General features: G+C 43.5%; 1 protein-coding gene across 2 annotated transcripts in view; it reads right to left on the reverse strand.

The window, feature by feature from the left end:
* Window positions 1-584: 584 nt before the first annotated feature.
* The window catches only part of LOC135089862 (atrial natriuretic peptide receptor 3-like), a 103436-nt gene continuing 84020 nt past the window's right edge, over window positions 585-20000 (reverse strand). Inside the window, exon 4 of one of the 2 annotated variants that reach the window (XM_063986021.1) lies at window positions 585-881. In XM_063986021.1, the coding sequence (XP_063842091.1) occupies window positions 796-881 (86 nt within the window). In that variant the 3' untranslated portion in view covers window positions 585-795. Of the gene's footprint in view, window positions 882-13943; window positions 14115-20000 lie in introns of those variants that run through there. The other variant, XM_063986030.1, reaches the window with a different exon arrangement.

Genomic DNA, 20000 nt, shown 5'->3' on the forward strand with positions numbered 1-20000 from the left:
GAGAATATGGGGACATGAAGGTAAGGGATGCGGCTGCAGGGCTAGGGGAACCATCTATCAGTGCTGCAGACGTGAATGTAAAAGTGATGGAGAGTAGCAGGGAGAAGACACAGATGGGGAATACCGCTGACTGATTGACAATTCTTGATATTTCGTCTTTTCAGATTTAAGATTACAGATGATCATTGTAAGGTTCAAATGGGGAATGAAGTGAATCTTGTAGATAGTATTTTATTTTCACGACATTGCTGTTTCTTGGATCATTAATCTTAAAAATTGCCTGTTGCCTCTCTCTCTCTCTCTCTCTCTCTCTCTCTCTCTCTCTCTCTCTCTCTCTCTCTCTCTCTCTCTCTCTCTCTCTCTCTCTCTCTCTCTCTCTCTCTCTCTCTCTCTCTAAGTCGAGCAGCTCAATACAAAATTATTTCTTAAACAAAGAAGTGTTCAGCAAAATAGTCTATAAATTGTGTATTCAAGTGTTTAAATATAAACACTAATACCCTGAAACATATTCTGAACAGGAAAATTAAATATATTCTATCTCTTATATGTTTATGTATGAATGTACACTCGTATGGGTCTGTATAATTGTAAACACAATGTGAACATGTACAAATATTTCTTTATCAATCCCCGGCTAGACAGACAACACAGCATTCAAATTTAATGTCATGATTTTATCAAACTCGAGTAAATATCACTTTAACCTGGATTGGGGCTGCTCATCCCAGGCGAGGCAGTGCCGTGGTGGCAGCGACGGCGGCGGAATGGAAGAGCAGTGACCACCAATAAACTGCATCAATAACTTTGTTCCGCTCGGCAGCCTTCGCCCACCAGCACCCTCTCCTTGAGCTGCATCGCCACGCCGGAGGAGAGGTAGAGCACTGCAGGAAAACACCGCCAACCAGGAACATTCAGTGTATATGCTGGTGCCGTGGTTCCGCAGAAGAAGAAAAAAAAAAAAAATCCAACAACAGTAACTCACTCAGCTTTCCGCATCGACGGCAACCTGTTTCTTTTCCCTATTTCTTCTGTTATTTTAATAGACGAGCATCAACACACAGGAACGAACTAAATTGGCCAACCTTTTTCCCTTTTGCCAATCTCCTTCACACGTTAAAATAAAATAAAAAAATAATAATAATAATATAAGAAAACCGTCATCTACTTTCTTACTATACACTTAACAGAGAAAGGTATTGTTCTTAGTCCTCCAAGCCACACACATCATTCATGAGCGAGTGGAAGGCGCGGTGTGCTAGATAACCGTCAACGTGGGCGAGGACAAGTGTGCTGGTCTCTTTCTCGGCCTCATATTAATACGCCTATGTACTGGTAGTGATACTGTAGAGAGTTAGAAAGCCTCTCCCTGGCGGTGAAAAGCAGTGCTGGGGATTGCTGCGTCGGTCACATGAGCGGAGACAACGCGTCAGTCAGGGGGTAAGAGCCTCGTCAGGTAGGAGGAAAGACAGGTCGAAAGGGTACAAGAGGCAAGTGTCCCGATGTTTCCGTGACGCGACACACACCTCGTTCACCGTCTCCTGACTCCTGACGAGTGAAAGGCAAACGTGAATCGTCAATGTAACAATAAGAGGACCGACACGCTGACAGGTATTTTCCTTTGACAGTTAACATGAAAGAATATAATTTTTTCCTCTGTATAAAAGCTCCGAAGGACAAGCAAATTCCCAACTTGTAGTCCTTCACATGCCCCTTGTAAACAGCAAACATTTGAGACTGACCTAAAAGCTGTTCCGAGTACGTAGTTGTCGGAATAGTCCCTTCCCTCTCCCCCTCCTCGACACAACCGTCACAGGCTGACCCCCTGCATCATTTCCTCGCGTAGATATTTAAGATTTACAGGCCGATTAATTGCTCTGATGGCCGGAGATGGAGGCGGCGCGACTTGCCATCCAATAAGATGAACACACTAGCGATAATTCTTAACACTAAAATCGTAATCACAGCTTAAAGGTGCGAGACGATAAACAAAACGAGAGAATGCGCCAAACTGAGTAGAAGCAACGACTAATTACTCATTAACCCGAAGATACTAACGACAACTAGTAGAGGAATCCTTAGCCTTTGTACTGCATATGACACACGTTTCCTTACAAACTACTTTCGAAACATTTCCTTTCATTCAACAGCCGCCCATAAACATTGAAATGAAAAAGTATCATTTAATCTATTTTCTTTCTTATATGTGTTTGTAAAGACTTTATACAGTGTTTTTAGTGTTGTGAAGCGTTGCATATAGCAGTCAAATGATCAACTGAGTCATATATATATATAGGGACATAGCCATAACATACGAGAGACAAAGAGGACCAACTAACAAAACCAAAAGGAGTACTAAGTTTATACCAGAAATCTAAATGCATTCTCACACTTCCCGAACAACACCCGTAAGTCTTGAGCGGCGGCAACAGGCAGCGGAAAGCGAAACAAATCCCCTTGACCTGGCGTGCGTGTAACGGCTGCGAGGCGATAAATCTGGGCAGGCGTTGCGTTGCGTGACGTGACGTGGCGCTGCTGGTGGATAGGTTTCGAGTGAAGGACGGAGGGAAGTGAGAAGGATCAAAGCCGATAGGAGGGTGAACTGTTGAAGCACAAGAGGATGTTGAGCGTTGAAGAAAAATGAGGTTGCCAGAGTGGAAGTGCAGATGTGATGGACGAAGGGAATTAAGGAAGGTTCAAGTGAATTAGAAAGTGGAGAGGTGAAGCAGGGTGCCAATAAGTGGATAAAGATGAGTAGTATCAACGAAATTGGAGTGAGAGGGAAGTGGCGTGAAGAGAAGAGAAGAGGTGTATTAGCTAATAGAGATGAGGAAGCTATGGGGAGTGCCAAAGATGATGATGTAATGGCATAATGAACATGGAAGTTAAATGGTAATAACTCTTGCTCCTCTTCCACCTCACAGGCCGAACACTTCCCGAACGTTGCTCAGTGAGATAAATGGAGAAATAATAACTGAAAAAAACAAAAAGAAAGGATGGGAATGAATGAATATTGGGAACTGCAAGAATGGAAGAAAGCAAAGAAAAGACGGGAACACTCGTGAGGCAGCAGCAAGAGAGAGATAAAAAAAAAAAAATGCAATTAAATCCTGAACAGTACCCGACGTATGGCCACGCACATCTTGAAGCCAAACACCTTGAAGTTGATGCAAACTTCGGCCATAAATTGTGTCTACGTGCTGTTGTCGTGCAAGGAAACTATTGGTAACGGGTATGCAAAAGAGAAAGGGAAGTAATAGGAAAGGCGAGGAAATGGAGGCCCAGGCAGGGATGTATAGCCTTGAAGGTGAGTTGGAGTAATTAACACTCAAGTTTTCGGTGTGGTCCTACAGTGTTTAAATTTGTAAATGTGGTCTGGAGAAAGAGACTACTACGTAAGATACATTAATTCACAACTGAATTACATGATTTAATTACTACATTACATAAATATAATTATTGCACCGTTCCGCTTGCTCTAAACTTCCACCATTTAGACCTATTCATTTGCTATTGGTCACACTCACGGAAGACATTAGCTTGCAATTTCTCTGTTTTCCTACAGGATCAAGCTGTCCACGAGCAAAGTCGAAGTGAACTATCGTGTAAAAGGATATGAGTTTTTTGAGTAACACTTGGATATATGAAACAGATCCATTTTTTTTTTTTTCTAGTACAGACTAAGTAACTTCGATTTGTGAGTCAACAGAAAGAAGTTCCACCGTTGTACATCTGACGAGCCGCTCCCATATCCCCTACACGTGGCTGTTCCCTTATTCAAGCCCCGAGGGTCCTGCCATGCCGGTGATGTATTGCCAATACCAGCAGATACCAGCCAAAGCCAGACACGAGGAAACACATGGCTTTTCCTTTATCACACAATTTCAACAAGGATGCAACGATTGACTTTTCCCCACTCGTATCTCTTTCCTTCATCTTTCACTTCTCATAACCTACCATTTTTTTTCATTCCTCTCTTCTTTTAGAGCAGTGATTTTCAAACTGAAAGGAGCCAACACTCTCAGCGGGCGTAAAATCATCAGCACATATTTGTTTCACTTGTCTCAATCCAAGCAAACATCTTCATTTTCCGGAACAGTGCTAAGATATGAAAAGTAAAAATACATAATTCTATATAAATTATATCACTGGGTTGGAGCGTGCGGTCTATAACAAGTAAAAAGAAGGGCGTCATAAAAGACAGTTTGGGGACTACCGTTGTAGAGGATCCGGTGGCTCTGTGGGAGAGTGATCTGCTGGCATCCTAAACGTTACTAGTTCGAGCTTGGCGTACGGAGGGTTTCTCGGCGGGGGATGTAGCACTCTCTCTCTCTCTCTCTCTCTCTCTCTCTCTCTCTCTCTCTCTCTCGTAATTCCAGCCAGCGCCATATGACTTTGTTGTTGCAGTGCCATAATTCAATCAATTTCCCATTCCTGTACCTCCTCCTGTTCTTCCTTGTGATGTGATGTGTGTGTGTGTGTGTGTGTGTGTGTGTGTGTGTCTGTGCTTGTGTTGATTCTCTCTCTCTCTCTCTCTCTCTCTCTCTCTCTCTCTCTCTCTCTCTCTCTCTCTCTCTCTCTCTCTCTCTCTCTCTGTGTCTGTCTCTGTGTCTGTCTCTGTCTCTCTCTCTCCTCGTGTATGAACCTTTGATATTTGGTTAAAAAAAATACCGCCAGTTTTACCTATCGTCCATCCCATCAAGGCACGAGGGTGATGTCACACGTGCCACTGAGCGCTCAGAAGGTGCAGCCACCACCAGCAAGGGATAGACATTCAGTATGTGTAAAATGGCATCTTTTATGTACCTCTTGGTGTTCCGCGTAAAACTGTAAATACTGGTGACTTTAATCGTTTTACTGGCTACTGTAAAAATGGTTTGCGTAAAGACACAAAAGAAAAAAGAGAAAACAGAAGGTAAATTTTATCCTTTTTTTTAAGCAACAGAAATATGTATGTAGCATAAAAAATAGTGTCTAAAAGGTTATGGGTGTTGAGGGGGAAAATCTGCTTAGAAGTGAAATGGTTGAAAGACGTGAGAAAAAAAAAAAGGTCGCACTGACAGGAATTGACCGCGGAATTCGCAGACTTCACGCTGTTTTGCAGGCCATCACGCTACCTTTTGCCACCGCGACTCCAGCACGAATATTTGCATAGGAGACCAGAATAAGTTATGTCAACTCCACAGAGGAAGGGAAAAAAAAACAGAATTTCCAGGAGATGGATGCACCTGGGGAGTGATCTTGAGAGGAAAAGGAGAAACGTCTTTCGCTCTCAGCAAGTAGCGAGCGCTCAAAAAGTGGAGGTCAAAGGAGTCGCAGGGAGAACAAGATGACAAATGCAGCAAGGTTCTCATGCCGCCTGCACCTTGAAGGCCTGAGACCCTCGAAGCAGGAGAGGGCTCAAAATCAAGTCCTGTGCACCACCGCCGCTGCAGTTGGCAATTTTAGACTTATAACCAAAGAAATATCGGTAAAAGATAGTAAGAGATGCAACACTGCGATGGTGAATGAGAGATTCGAGATAACATGATTTGGGAGCACTCGATGAGACGAAAGGCTTTTGACTCCACCCTGTATGATATGAACCTCCCCATACATGCCCATATATGGTAGCTGCATTCAACACATGGACTTTAACGCCTCTGGAAGGAGGAAAAGAATTGGCAAAGCTGCTGCTTCTTCAACCACTCTGACAGTCAAATCTCTCTCTCTCTCTCTCTCCTCTCTCTCTCTCTCTCTCTCTCTCTCTCTCTCTCTCTCTCTCTCTCTCTCTCTCTCTCTCTCTCTCTCTCTCTCTCTCTCTCTCTTACCAAGCTCTTATTGGTCTGAACCCGTTACTCCTAGCCCTGCCCTATCTTGATGACTGACTAAAAGGATTTCGTTTATATCACCCGTTGTGTTATTCCTTGTGCCACTCAAGTGCTTGTATCAAATCCCATCTTAATCTATGTCTCTCTAACCAATGTAAATTTAGAAGCTTTAACTTCCTCTCGCAAAACGTATGATCAGTGCACATCAGAAGGTTGCCCGGCTCTGTGTGTGTAAGGAATGGATGGTCACGCGTGCCTGTGCGGGTGCTTATATATGCTGGTCAAGTCCTTTTTTCAGAATACCAGATAATAAACACAACAATCACTACTATTATGCTGAGCGTACGTGCAGATGCCAAAAACAGACTAGTTTTCCTTCCTTCAGAGCCAGCACAATGTCTAATTCTCAAGACGTCATAATCAGCTTATTCGAGGCACCCACTGAATATTTCCCTAGAGACAAAAGCTAAATTGGCCAACCAGACAGGAATCCCTTACTACTAAACTTCTGGAGGAGCGGCAATTATGCGTTTTTTTTTTTTCTTTCTATCTTTGTTGCTTCGGACAACCTCATTATGAGGGAAAGTGAAGGAAAACAAGTACTAATGGTAAGCAACAGCGTTCCCTGGGTCTATTTTCAAACACTCCTAAGTCTTATTTTAACTAGTTTTAGGAAGTTCGTCACATATTTGAGTTTTCAATAATGATTTTATAGTTCTAATAATAGTTTGACAAGGATTCTACAATGCTTAGGAGAAAAACACCCAAGAGAACCTGACTTCATCTCCGTAGCCTTCGGAAAACAGTCCTTGTGAAAGAACAACGCGTGAAGGAATAAACTAAAGAGCTCAATCGTCAAATTGCGCAGTCAGATACGGGCCGGTGCGGGACGTCACCAGGATGCCGCCACAGCATACCTGAGACTCATTTCTCACAGACACCATTTGCCTCTCTCTTTCGTCAACTTAACTCAGCAGATCCTGGGTAATTTCCAAATCCAATTGTCCTCTTTCCCAGATGGGCAAAGGGTGTATTGAGTCCTTACAAAGCGCCTCGCTTGATGCATTAGTCCTTCCTACCTCGACAGGTCCTCGGCGGATGCCACTCTCGCCCCCATGCTGATGAGCACCAGAAGCCCGATACATACATACATACATTCATAAACACAAATTATCGCTGCATTCATAATACGTCAAGCCTGAACCATTAAGCCATTGCTGCCTTAAAGTGATGCAAATTTGGCGAATGTTGGATCTGAAGGAAGACCGGTACATCGAAGGGACGCTGCAATACCTCATTAGATCAATTTCTCATGTCAAGCTTACATATAATTGCCGCCATTAGAGCTACAAACATTACAAGCGCAAATACTAGTGTAATATACAAGTGTAAATTAAACAAACACGTCTTGAGTTAATACACTTAAATCGTCATCTGTGTGTGTGCGTGTGTGTGTGTGTGTGTCGGTGAGCATGACTTGGAGAGTTTCCGTGAGCTGGAGGTTATTAGGTAATGTTGAGTTACATGACTATGGTTCTGTTAATCTTTGTTATTGAACGTTGCATATCTATGTAAATTGCACTGTATATACATAATCCTCTTCTCTTCCATAACACTCCCTGTCGTCTCACTATCCCGCTGTCTCGAGGTATATCACACATTTATGTCTACCATCAAGTTTCAGTTACCTTTCATTGTCATACATTCCAGAAACAAAAACGTCTATCAGTATAATCAATTTCTTTAACATACAATATGTAACTACTCACTTTAAAATCCGTGTTTGCCAGTAATAAGAATTTACACAGCTGCTCGTGGCCGTAAGAGGATTCCCGAACTACTGAGATATTACTTTCTTCTCTGAAATTCCACGTTAGCATCAATGGGATACGCTCGGCTCATCTTGATGCCATTATTGTCACGTTTACAAAAGGAAATTGTTTCTTTGCCCATACAGCTCTAACAAAATTCGCTCTGAAGTGACGTGCGTTGTTCAGATAACTGTTTCGATCGTCACCAGTGATCATCCTGGCTCTCAAATACAACTGCCAGCAACGCTTCCTCTCCGGTGCGTATTGCCTAAGTCTGAGGATTAAAAAAATAAATAGAAAATAAAAATTATATATATATATATATATATATATATATATATATATATATATATATATATATATATATATATATATATATATATATATATATATATATATATATATACTCTCGCAACTTTCTAGTGATTAATTACAGTTGCTCCAAGAACCTCAATTAGACATGCTACATCTTAGCGGGTGCTTCGTCCACCGCCTCATCCTGGTAACACGAGACCGTGTTCCTGTCTTCAAGGAAAAATAATGTTGCTTGATGAAAATTTCACATCTGAGATAGAGGCAATGACACGCACACAATCTCCGGCTACTTGATATGCCAGCATTTAGTCGTCCGTCTCCCCCACCCCATCCCGTGTGGTAGAGGACGGCAAGGCATGAGGGCATGGCTTTACGAGTATTTCCAGACCAGAACACCAGGTTCGCCCCGTCATGCCACACCTAGCAAAACTCAATACACCAGCCACCTGCACCATCCTTCAGGACCTGACTCTATTTTCTTCTGATTTGTGTGCACACGCCTGTCGCTGACCTAATACACCTTAGATTCGTAGCAAAGCACCTGCATCCATGTATATCCAGGGCGCCTCTCCCTAGTCCGCCTCTCCTCAACCCTCTCCCTTCGCCAGCTAATCTCTCCTCTCATCGCCGAGCCGTCCTGGCGGGACAACTTCCTAGCCGTTGCACGGACACCCGCCACCCTTAATTAAGTTCAGATAATAGAGCCCATGAGCCGCGCCGTGTACCCTTGTAGTCAATAACTTTCTGACTGACGTTTCATTACAACGCTGATTCCTGTAATCATCTCGGCGGCTCGACCAGGCAACTCCTGACAAAGCTGTAGTCTTACAGCTTCTGGTGACAAACACTACATGAAGACGCAAGCGGCTCATTATAATATTGATCATAACATTAACTTTTGCGAATAGATTAATAGAGTATCTGCAGCGGATCACTTACAGATATCAATAAAGGAAAGTTCATACCAGAGGCAGAGGAATGGCTCAGGGTGACTGTCAGTGTAGTGATCCGTGGCGCCTTAACGAGACTGACAAAGTAGAATGATTATTGTCTCTCACGCCATTGATATAACACCGAGTATTGCTGAGACGCTTTGGCCTTATCTTTATCATTGGGTAATATTTCATTTGTTACAGTTATCTCGATCCTTCGCGTCTTGCGTGCTTCATGTGGTCAAATGCCGCCTGCAGAGTCTTGTCCTATCAACGATCTGGCAGCGATTCTAATACGTGCAGACATTTTGATTGCTAATGAAAGACATGTGTGTGCGTATGTGTGTGTCCGCTTATGTGCATGTGCCTAAGCGCATGTGCTCGCCTGCATGTACAGGTGTGTGTGCATGTGGATGCCCTTGGGATTGCCACGTTAAGGTAAAGAAAAAAAAAAGTTCAAGCGGATACACGGAAAAACCCCGACCCGCCTGCGGCTCAGTTATAAACGACACACTGGAAAAATAGGAGAACAATTTTGACCTCCGGCGCACAGACCAACACATACGAGAATTCTGGAAAAAAAAAAAAAAAAAAATCTGTATCGACAGTTCAAACGTTTCCAGTTGAGCGCCGGAATCACGAAACCTCCGGGACCAAACACCATAACACGAACAGACACAACACCGCCAAGAGCCACAGGAGAGCACCACCACAGCGGCCACCACACCTGCGCGGGCTGGCGGCTCAACACACCCACGCGGGTAACACCACAATCAACCCTCGCCTCCTGCACACTCCCTTCCATTCCAGCGAAGAATCCCTGTCTCCCTACAACTAATCCCAAGCCCATGCATATATGGATCTGCATTACTAATTAGGCAGGAGGGAGATCAGGTAGAAGATTCAGTTGGGCGGCAGCCAAAGCGTCACCTTGCAGGGAGAGACGAAAACAAGTGGAGTAAAATACATGGAGAAGGTGAAGTAATCGTGTCCCGCCCCATCAGGATCAGTCCATCAGTGATCTGGTTGCTGCACGGGGAATTTAAGTGATTAGAAGGTATCCAGCACGGTGAGGAGATCCAGGTGTGTGGAAAGGAAGGCTTAAAGCTGGTTCCTCTGTCACAATAATGAACGTCTGTTTGTGTTTCTCCTTCTTCCTGTGACTTAGATTTGGTCAAAAGAATACTGTAGTAGTTGGTGCAGTGATGATGATGGAAGGAGGAGGAGGAGAAGGAGGAGGAGGTGGAGGAGGAGGCGGAGGCGGAGGCGGAGGCGGAGGCGGAGGCAGCGGTGACGGCGGCAGCGGCGGCGGCGGCGGAGGAGGAGGAGGAGGGAGGAAAAATTATGGTAACCAAAACAACAACAAGAACAACAAAACACAACAGCAGCAGCAGCAGCAGCAGCAGCAATCATAATAATAATTACAAAAGCATTAAAGTGTTAAGGACTTGTAGCAATGAAGACTGAAAACAATCTATTTTTTTACACATTAACTAACTTTAGAAATGTTTCCACGATAAAGAATACACACACACACACACACACACACACACACACACACACACACACACACACACACACACACACACACACACGGCACCTTCCTATTAGTTTTATCGGCTTGTCGATTTCTCAGCAGCCACAACCTCCCTCGTAGGTTATCGGGGCGCCGCTGCGTGCGTGCCTCCGCCGTCCATGACGTGACTTTTCGCCTTCACCTGGCCCACCAGCCCTCGCCCCTGCCCTTTCCAGACGGAGAAGTCATTACATTTCATCCCAGGAACACACTAACTAGCCTGAACTTCCAACTCAGGGAATTCCAACGTACCTTTTTCTAACCAAGGAGCGCCACATTCTTATCTTGTACTGCCTCCTTCATTGCCCCCGTCTTGCCCATCACTCACTTCGCCACTTTAACCATTCCCATGCACATACAATCACTTTTGTCTCACAGTTGTCTCTCTTGTCCACCCTTCAGCACTGAAACCTTTCCCACATACACCCACTTCTGTTTCATAATTCTTTCTCTTGCCTGCCCAACTTTCTTTCCCAAATGAAGCCTCCTACACACAGCCATTACCGTCTGAACCTCGCTCTTCTGGCCTCCCCTCATTCCTCCATTTAATCCCCTCCCACATACAACCACTGCTGTCTTAACCGCATCCCTCTCCTGGGTGCTCTATACATCCCCACTCAAACCCCTCCCACACAACTATTACTGTTCCAAAACTGTTCTTTCCCTATCCACCCAACTCCTCCCTCACTAAACCCCTTCCCACACATCCATTGCTGCCCCACCAATGTTCTTCCCTTACCCACTCAATTCTTCCCACGGTAAACCCCTCCCACACACAACCAATTTAGTCTTACCAGAATCCCTCTCTTGTCTGACATCTTTCCTTTTCACTAAGATCTTTCTCTCACACAACCCTTACTGCCCAACTTGTAATTTTATTCTGACTGTCTTGCTCCTATACACTCAGGGTCGCTCAGTTCTAAATGTATAAAGAGCCGTCCCACACTCTCAGGCTGCTTTCCTCAATGCAGAATCCCTCGGCCAAGACATATTTAATTGAAGGCCGTCGCAAAGTGTCCTAATTATGCAGCTCGTTAGTGGGCTGCTCATTAAATACGTGGCTTCGCTCTGAGCTGCTCTCTGTCTCTCATTAAGGAATGCCGAACGCGCCGACAGACCGACCGTAAAGCTTCTCAAAAACAGCCTAGTGGTTCCGATTCTGCTGCTTGTTATTGAAAGTTTCTCCCAAAAACTGTTGATCGGTTTAAACTTGAACCAAAGGGAGCTTCAGTAATGTTGTAACTGTGAAGACAGAAGGGATAGGGAGTGACTGAATACGTGTGACAAATATAGTATGTGTGAACAACACTTGCACTGACTTAGGTTTATAATAAGACTTATTAGGTAAGCACTAAAACATACCTAATTTAATTAACATTATTATAATATAACTTGTTTTCTAGGTAGGTACATTTGGGTTTAACTTTCTGGCGAACACTCCCTTCATATAAAAAGAAAAGAAAAGCATTAAATATTAGCAGAGAAGAATGTTTATATCTCAGGTTAAGAAAAATTAAATATCCAAGGATCATGAAAAGCAAGTGCTGAGGACACACTACCATTTGTGTCTTTACAATCGTACGTTTTAAACATTAGGGAAAAAATTCTACAGCTAAATAACATTGCGAAGTTCTACTATCTGTACACTTTCCATCACTAACCTGTCTTCCCTCTCCTCCATCCGCTACTCCCCCCATCAACAGTCAGTCCTCCATTCCTCCACAAGTCACTCCCACATCAGCATTCCGTCCTCCCACTTCTCCAGCGTAGTATTGCCTCCCACAACACCGTGACCTTTGGAACACCTCTGGCGGGAGTGTTCCTGCTTTGCAACACATAAGGCAACACTGAACCCTTGGCAAGCTTCACAAGGCGCTCCTCTGAACTTGATGAGGCTGCTTGACTTGCTAACATTCCCTGGGGCGCTGATGTGTGTGTGTGTGTGTGTGTGTGTGTGTGTGTGTGTGTGTGTGTGTGTGTGTGTGTGTGTGTGTGTGTGTGTGTGTGTGTGTGTGTGTGTGTGTGTGTGTGTGTGTGTGTGTGTGTGTGTGTGTGTGTGTGTGTGTGTGTGTGTGTGTGTGTGTGTGCTCATGGCTAAATGGTTTCCACCGAGATGTGTTAACTCATTTTTTTTCTTTTTTTCTTTTTCGGAGAATAAGAACAGCTTTGCTGAAACTCGACCCGTTGTGACAAACTGCAGACAAAAAATAAATAAATTAAATGCATCTTCCTTATGATATGCCGTGTTTCTAGATACACGATCCTCCAGAGCTGCAAGGCTCCTGAGAATTAAATAGTTTTCAGTCTTGGGTAAACTGGTGCGGCCATCTGGAGCACCTCAGCGCCTAGAGCCAAAGGCGAGGCCAACACCAGATCTGGTAACACACTCATAAACTTCTCCACTCTCTCCAAAGAACGAACTCAAAATTCGCAGGTTTGTCGATCGACATTAGCCTCTGCTCCATCACTTTGAAAGACTTTTTTTTTTTTCTAGAAATAAAAATCAGTTCAGTATTTGAACACTAAAAATTAAGTTTTGAAGCCAAGGCAAAGGAATAATTAAATATGCAAAGTTTCTGTACAGCCTCTATTTTGATGTCATAAAATATGGTGATAAAAAACACCTTCAGTAATATGTAGTAGAAAATATTCCTGTAATTTCAGCATCATCAAGGCGACGATCATTATATTTATCTAAGTTACATCGAAGGTAAGGTACAAACATTTACGAACATGATATGTAAGGAAAACCTTTTTATACACCACCGCGTGTTTAAGTCTTTGATCTTTACTGAGATAAAAAAAACAAGTATCATTACATTAGGGATGGGTGGATCTCCGGTGCATTAGGAATTAACAGTGAAAAAAAAAGATCTAGTTGACGGGACGCAAATGGAATGAAAAACAAAGAAGAATTTCGAGTTCAAGGCATTTTTTTTTTTTTTTTACAATTTTTTCTTGTCTTCTTCAGGGAGGGCGGCGATGACTTGCTTGGAGCAGAGAACAAGAGTCCCAGAGCGAGGGAGGGGCGAGGCGGAGCGGGATTGGCCAACAAGAGCAACAACAAGGACGGCAATAAATAGAAACGTCAATTACAGGGAAAGAGAATAAAAAAAACCTTGATTGCTGCAGGTGTGAAAGAGGAATACTGAGTGGAAGATGACCTTGACCTAAGAGTGTGCGTTGGGGGGGGGAGAGACTGTGCTTGTGTAATTTCACTCTCATTTAACATAATGTGTTTGAAAGAGGGGCAAATCCCGGCAAATCTGCGCAGAGAGAGAGAGAGAGAGAGAGAGAGAGAGAGAGAGAGAGAGAGAGAGAGAGAGAGAGAGAGAAAGAGAGAGCAAGTTGGAGAAGGGAACATGCGAGCAGATAGCACTTGCCTCCGTTACTATCTGTTCCACTCACACCATCCCTCCCTCCCCACTCATCAGTTCTCCCTTCTCCCTTCACCATCCGTTCCAAACCCTTCCCCTTACTTCCCCCCCTCTCGCTTTCTCTCGTCCTGTACCCATCCCATATTTTTTCTGTTCCTGCTGGTGGAGGGCTTGACACTAAACCTATACCCTCTCTCTATACTCCCATACCTAACCTGGATACCTTACCGCCACCACCAACAGCCGCATGCACGCCGCTGGCACACACTCGCCTCATCACTTCACTGGGTACTTACCTGCAAAGCGAGAAAAAAACATGGCAATTAGCAGGGATCATAGAAGGGTAATAACACTGCTATATTTCACACGTATATGCAGGACAATGACTGGATTCACTGACACGACCTAACTGATTCAAAATAAACAATACACCAATGTCAAAACGTAATTCCAATTAAGCGACAGGTATTTTGATAAAGCGCTATTGTGCGTAACTAATAACATGCAAAATCAACACACCTCCATTACCCATCCAAGCAAAAACACGCATACATACGTACACCCCCCCGTCCTCTCCTACCTACCTACCTACCTACATAGACACCCACGCACGCCTACACTCATACAACAAAGGCGGGAGTCACGCATGAGGGCACCAGAGTGATCAAGTGAACTGCGCCCCTGCAAACCTATTGTGAAAGGTGCGGGAAAGTTGTGGGAGGGCGAGGGAGCGAGGGACGTGAAGGAACAAAAATAAATAAAGAAAGAAAGAAAATTAAAGAAAAACTTCAAGGTTAGTATCATTTGGTGAAAGTTAAAACACACTGAATAAAAACAGACTCAAGATATAATTCAGAGTCGTGTTTATGTGCTTTCCTTGTGTCAGAGAGAGAGAGAGAGAGAGAGAGAGAGAGAGAGAGAGAGAGAGAGAGAGAGAGAGAGAGAGACGGTGGGGAGGAGGGACATCTGAGGAAGGAAAGTGGAGAGGAAGAGATAAGGAGAAGAGGGGAGGGGGTGGGAGGAAGGAGAGAGCAGGTGAGATGAAAGGAAGGAAGGCAGGCGGATGTCGTGAGCGGGGAGGGTCGGGGGGAAGGGAAGGAGGAAATGTGGAACGACAAGGAAGGGAAAGCGAGAAGAGAATGATTTTGAATGTGTGGATGGGAGGCTGCGCGTGTAATGAATGAATGAGTGAATGAATGGAAAAAGAAGAAGAAGAAAAAGATGAAAAGAAGAAAAAGAAGAAGAAAAAGGAAGAATGAATGAAAAAAGAAAGAAAAAGAAGGAAAAGAGAAAAAGAAAAAGAAATTTAAACCCCACCCTCTTCTCAGTAAAGCACTATCTTCACCAACTCACCCACACACACACACACACACACACAGTTCACCTGCACCTTTCATTCCCCTTCCACGCCAATACAACACTTGCCGCGGCGCCTCCCAGTAATGGCCGGAACTGCCTTCACGTGCCGCTGATTCTATAACACGGCGCCTTCCTGGTGTCGCCCTTGGAGACGCGCCGCCACTCACTTGCACAGTTCACGCTCCATTGGTAATTGACAGGCGGCGGAGGTAGAAAGCTCCCCACTCCCCCAAAACGGCTTTACTTTGGCGGGATGTCATGGAAGGTGAAAACTCGCATACTCAAGCACATCATCGCGGTTGAGTGGACTTGCTTGCGCCATTTGATGTGTTTCTGACTGACTACCTGACTGACTCACCACCGCCACGAGGAGTGTTGCATGTTCCAGTGATCGGTATGTTAATTCTTTTCGGCATCTAACACGTCATTCCTTAATTAAAAGTCACTGCGAAACATTTACTGTCACATCTCAACATTATACCAGTTGTAATAGAAAATCTACACTTTTAATTATTTTTCATTTCCTACAGGTTCTTGTGAAGCTTTCATAACATGCTTTTTAGTGTTATGAGTTGCTGCATAACGCAGTGAAAGGTTCAGAAACAAAATATTTTACTGCCTGCTTCTTGGATACAGGTTCTTATGAACTTATTGACTCTTCCACCATCTGAAAGAGTATTCCATGTTTAATTAATCAGAAAATGAAGGAGAAATAGTTTTCCTTTTTTTCTGATAGCTTGTTTGATATAGGCATTCGATAGGAAGACTGCTGACTCTTTTTGTCGGGTGGTTTAAAGAAAGACATCAGTAAAGCTCATCATTATCATTGTCATGACCATTCTCATCTTCATCATTAGCCTCTACGATTCCGCTGAAGAAGAGCCTTCCCACTGTCATAAGACAGTTTTTTTTTTTTTTTTTTGACTCTTCATCTATATATATATCTGTCTCCTTTCCCTTCTTTTACTATTCCTAGGTTGGCGGCCTGTCACTTTAATCACCCTCTACTATCATAATTATTGTGCCGTAAATGACGTGTCTTCAAGTCTGTTTTATTCGCTAATCCAGGATATCCTCTTCTCATCTCCACATCACGTGAAACACAATTCTCTTGATTCCTATCTGGACTTGATTCCCGGTTGGACTTGCAATGAAGTTTTCTTTCCCGGACTTTCGTAAGACTTCACGTTCTCATTCGTATTTTAGAGCTGGCCGATTGCTCCAATTATAATATTTTCTCCTTCAAGATAGCTGGAGAGAAAAGTTTATAGTTTGTACATTCTACGAACTCTAGCATATGGACTGAAATCTTACAAAAGTCCTGTAACGAAAACTTGGCGTAAGGAAGGGATCTTAAATCAAGGCTGGAGAAGATATGCTCAAAAGACGGAGGATGGCAGCTTCACGATGCCGGACAAGTTGCGAACTTTTCTTATCCCGTATTTGTGTTTCGCCGAGCTCCAGTACTATATTAATAAAGAACAAACTTTTCTTCACAACATTTCTGTGAGTCTGTTCCGTTAGCTGCCGCGAGTGACAGTTTGGATGCCTGTCTTCCGTTCTGTCTTCTTACGCTGGTCAGTGAAATGAGAGAAGAGCAATAACCATTTTGTTTGTAATGAAACCACTTATGTCCCTCCCAGTTTCCCAATTTTCTTTCGCATACAAAAACGTTCGCTAAGTTTTAGTTGCCGACACCAGTCAACTTCCCGCGTCTTTTTACTCGCTGCTCTAATTACGTTTTCTTCAAGTAGCTTCCCCTGCGGACAGCTCCACAGACTGAGACTGATTCCCGGCCCGCCCGGCTCCCTTTCTTAATTAATGTTTGCACCGGTTATATAGCGTTCCTGCCCGTTCACCTCTACATTGACTGCACCAACACAACACATCCTCCACTTGCACAGTATTCCAGTGGCGCGCCAACTCGAATTCGCCAATCAACTGATGCAAAAGATACGAGTTTATTCAAGTAAATATATCACCTTGTCGCACGTAGGCTGATGATATACGCTATTATTAGCTGAAAAAAGTGTGCTTTTCTTTAATTAAGCTTAATTCATACTATCATTTGACTCTCTCTCTCTCTCTCTCTCTCTCTCTCTCTCTCTCTCTCTCTCTCTCTCTCTCTCTCTCTCTCTCTCTCTCTCTCTCTCTCTCTCTCTCTCTCTCTCTCTCAAACACAAAACTAAAAGTCTCACCCTTAACACCTGCTTTCTAATGCCTTATACATCCCCTTACACCAATCATATTTCCTCAACAATTCAGAACATAGCGACCCAGCCGATATAAAAAAATAAATACTGTAAACACTCATATTATACAATGCATTGCTTCTAGTTTGTGCTCCGTACGTGTCCCCAGCGTTTATGTATTACCAGGTTGGACGATGCAAAGATTAAGAGACACTTTTCTCATTCCTTGGTCTTCTACAACCTCTCTCACATTCATATGTGGTCCCTGCTCCTCACTAGTCTTTTCCATACGACTCTCTTCTGCCTTTTCTCTATTTAATGCTCTCTCTCTCTCTCTCTCTCTCTCTCTCTCTCTCTCTCTCTCTCTCTCTCTCTCTCTCTCTCTCTCTCTCTCTCTCTCTCTCTCTCTCTCTCTCTCTCTCTTAAATGATTTCCTATGCAGTCCTTTCTTCTCTGCTTTCATGGTAAAGCGATTCAACATGGTCATTTGTTTAACTGATGTGAGTTTGTGTGAGGAGATAGGATGCTAAGGTGCGGGAAGAGGCGAGAGGTTAAGATGATATAGGAAAGAGTACTATGCAGTCATGAGGTAGGATATAAGAGAAAGAATATGGATGAAACAAGTTAGGGGAAAGAATACGAGAGAGAGAAAAGAAGAGGTGGGGGTTACGGGAAAAGGAGGTGATGGAACAGGATATGCTGGATGGGAGAGAGGGACTGAGAAGTGAGGGGACGGGATATGGGTGAGGGGAGTGAAGGATGTGGGAGAAGAAAGAAATGGGAAGCGATAGAATAATTTATAGAAAGGAGAGGGAGGTGAATGTGAGTGACTGAAGTGAGGGGAGATGATATGGGTGAAAGGATATAAAGCAGACAAATTAAGAGAGAAGATATGTACGAGGAAACTGTGGGAAGAAAAGTGAGGGAAGAAGAACGAGGAGGGGTATGGGTGAGGAGAGTGAGTGACGGGGACATGGGGCGGAGAAGTGCGGGGTCGAGCAGGGAACACACCTGCGCCACACCTGCCAATATCTACTTCATCACTCCTCAAGTTTCGAAAGTTAATATTCAGATTCGTGATTCAAATTGATGACTGAATTCAATTTCAAAATAAATTGAATTTTTCCCTTTACGTTATTGTTCTGCGGGGCGACGTGAAATCCCCAGAGTGAAGGAAAGGTAAAAAGAGGCAAAATGAGGGAAGGAGAGGGTTTATGGGGGAACAGAGGGAGGAGGGACGAGGTACAGGAATAGAGGTACGTACATGGTAGATAAGAATAAAAGAACATAAAAATAAGGGAAGCTGCAAGAAGCCGTCAAGCCGACGCGTGGCAGTCCCTTTTAAGATGCAATATGTATCACCACAGCGAGGAGTAAATTACAGTTATGCCAGAAACAGGATAACTGTCCGCACTCACTTCCACCATATAATTCTCTCTCTCTCTCTCTCTCTCTCTCTCTCTCTCTCTCTCTCTCTCTCTCTCTCTCTCTCTCTCTCTCTCTAAATCTTAAGTTTTCCGATCCCTTGCCAACAGAGTAACAAATCCAAATATTCTGAGTTTGGGACAGGCACCCAGCTATGCATGATCCCTCTTGGTACTCCTCATTCCCGAGATTCGTTGCACATTAAAGATTATAAAAGCGAAACATAACAGTGCCTAACACCAGCCTAGCATATCAAAGGCATAAGATTGAGAACGACTAATACAGCGGTGATAAGTGCGGCATGTTACTCGAATGCTGAACGTGACTGTACCTCAGCTACGCTACAAAAATCTCAGAAAAGTATAACGCCGGCCTTTAAGTAATGATGCAGTTATCATAATTTCTCGATTTCTGACTTATTGCGCAATGTTCTTTATCAACGCCACGCCACGGCACACAAAAACTTTCAATGAGTCATGATAACTGAGCGAGATTCTAAAAGGGCCGATTAGGTTTGCAAGAAAGAGAGCGTTTCTTACTCCATCGAGAAACTACAGTAAACCAAGAACGAGCTCTTAATCCTCTGAAGTCGATAATGTTATTATACCCACTCCTATTTGGGGGAAAAAAAAGATAATAATATTAATGCTTCTTTTCTTGAAATCTTTGTTCTCACGTTGGAAACTTTTTGAAAGGCCACAGAGATGATATTTTATGTCGTCATAGGTACTTTTCACTTTGATGCTGCACATCACTGCAATTATGAAAACAACCTTGAAAACTCTAAGAACTTCCACTACGGCCCATTAAAAGTAACAAAGGTTAGACACTGAAACGTTAAAGAATACGGTCTTATTTTGATGGCTGCCCTCAAACATTATCTAGTGTTGTCTATTAAAACAGTCCCTCTATAAATCTAGCTTCATGGAATTCCAAACTTACGATATACTGTTTTAATAAGCTCCAAGAACCAACCCGGATTGAAAACATTAACTTTTAAACTGTAGGCCTGTCACTGCATCACAGAGCCACCTGATTCGCTCGCTACATTCAAAATTAATGCATATTGTCTGTGCGTAAGAGGAGAGAACCAAGTGCTGTCACATATATACCTATACCATCTACACATCACATTGTTGACCACCGCCCCTTTACATCTTCCTCTCACGAACAAAAGTAACCACAAGGCACAACCTTCCTTCTGAT

This window comes from Scylla paramamosain, chromosome 3 (assembly GCF_035594125.1).
Source record: "Scylla paramamosain isolate STU-SP2022 chromosome 3, ASM3559412v1, whole genome shotgun sequence".
NCBI classification, from domain to species: domain Eukaryota; kingdom Metazoa; phylum Arthropoda; class Malacostraca; order Decapoda; family Portunidae; genus Scylla; species Scylla paramamosain.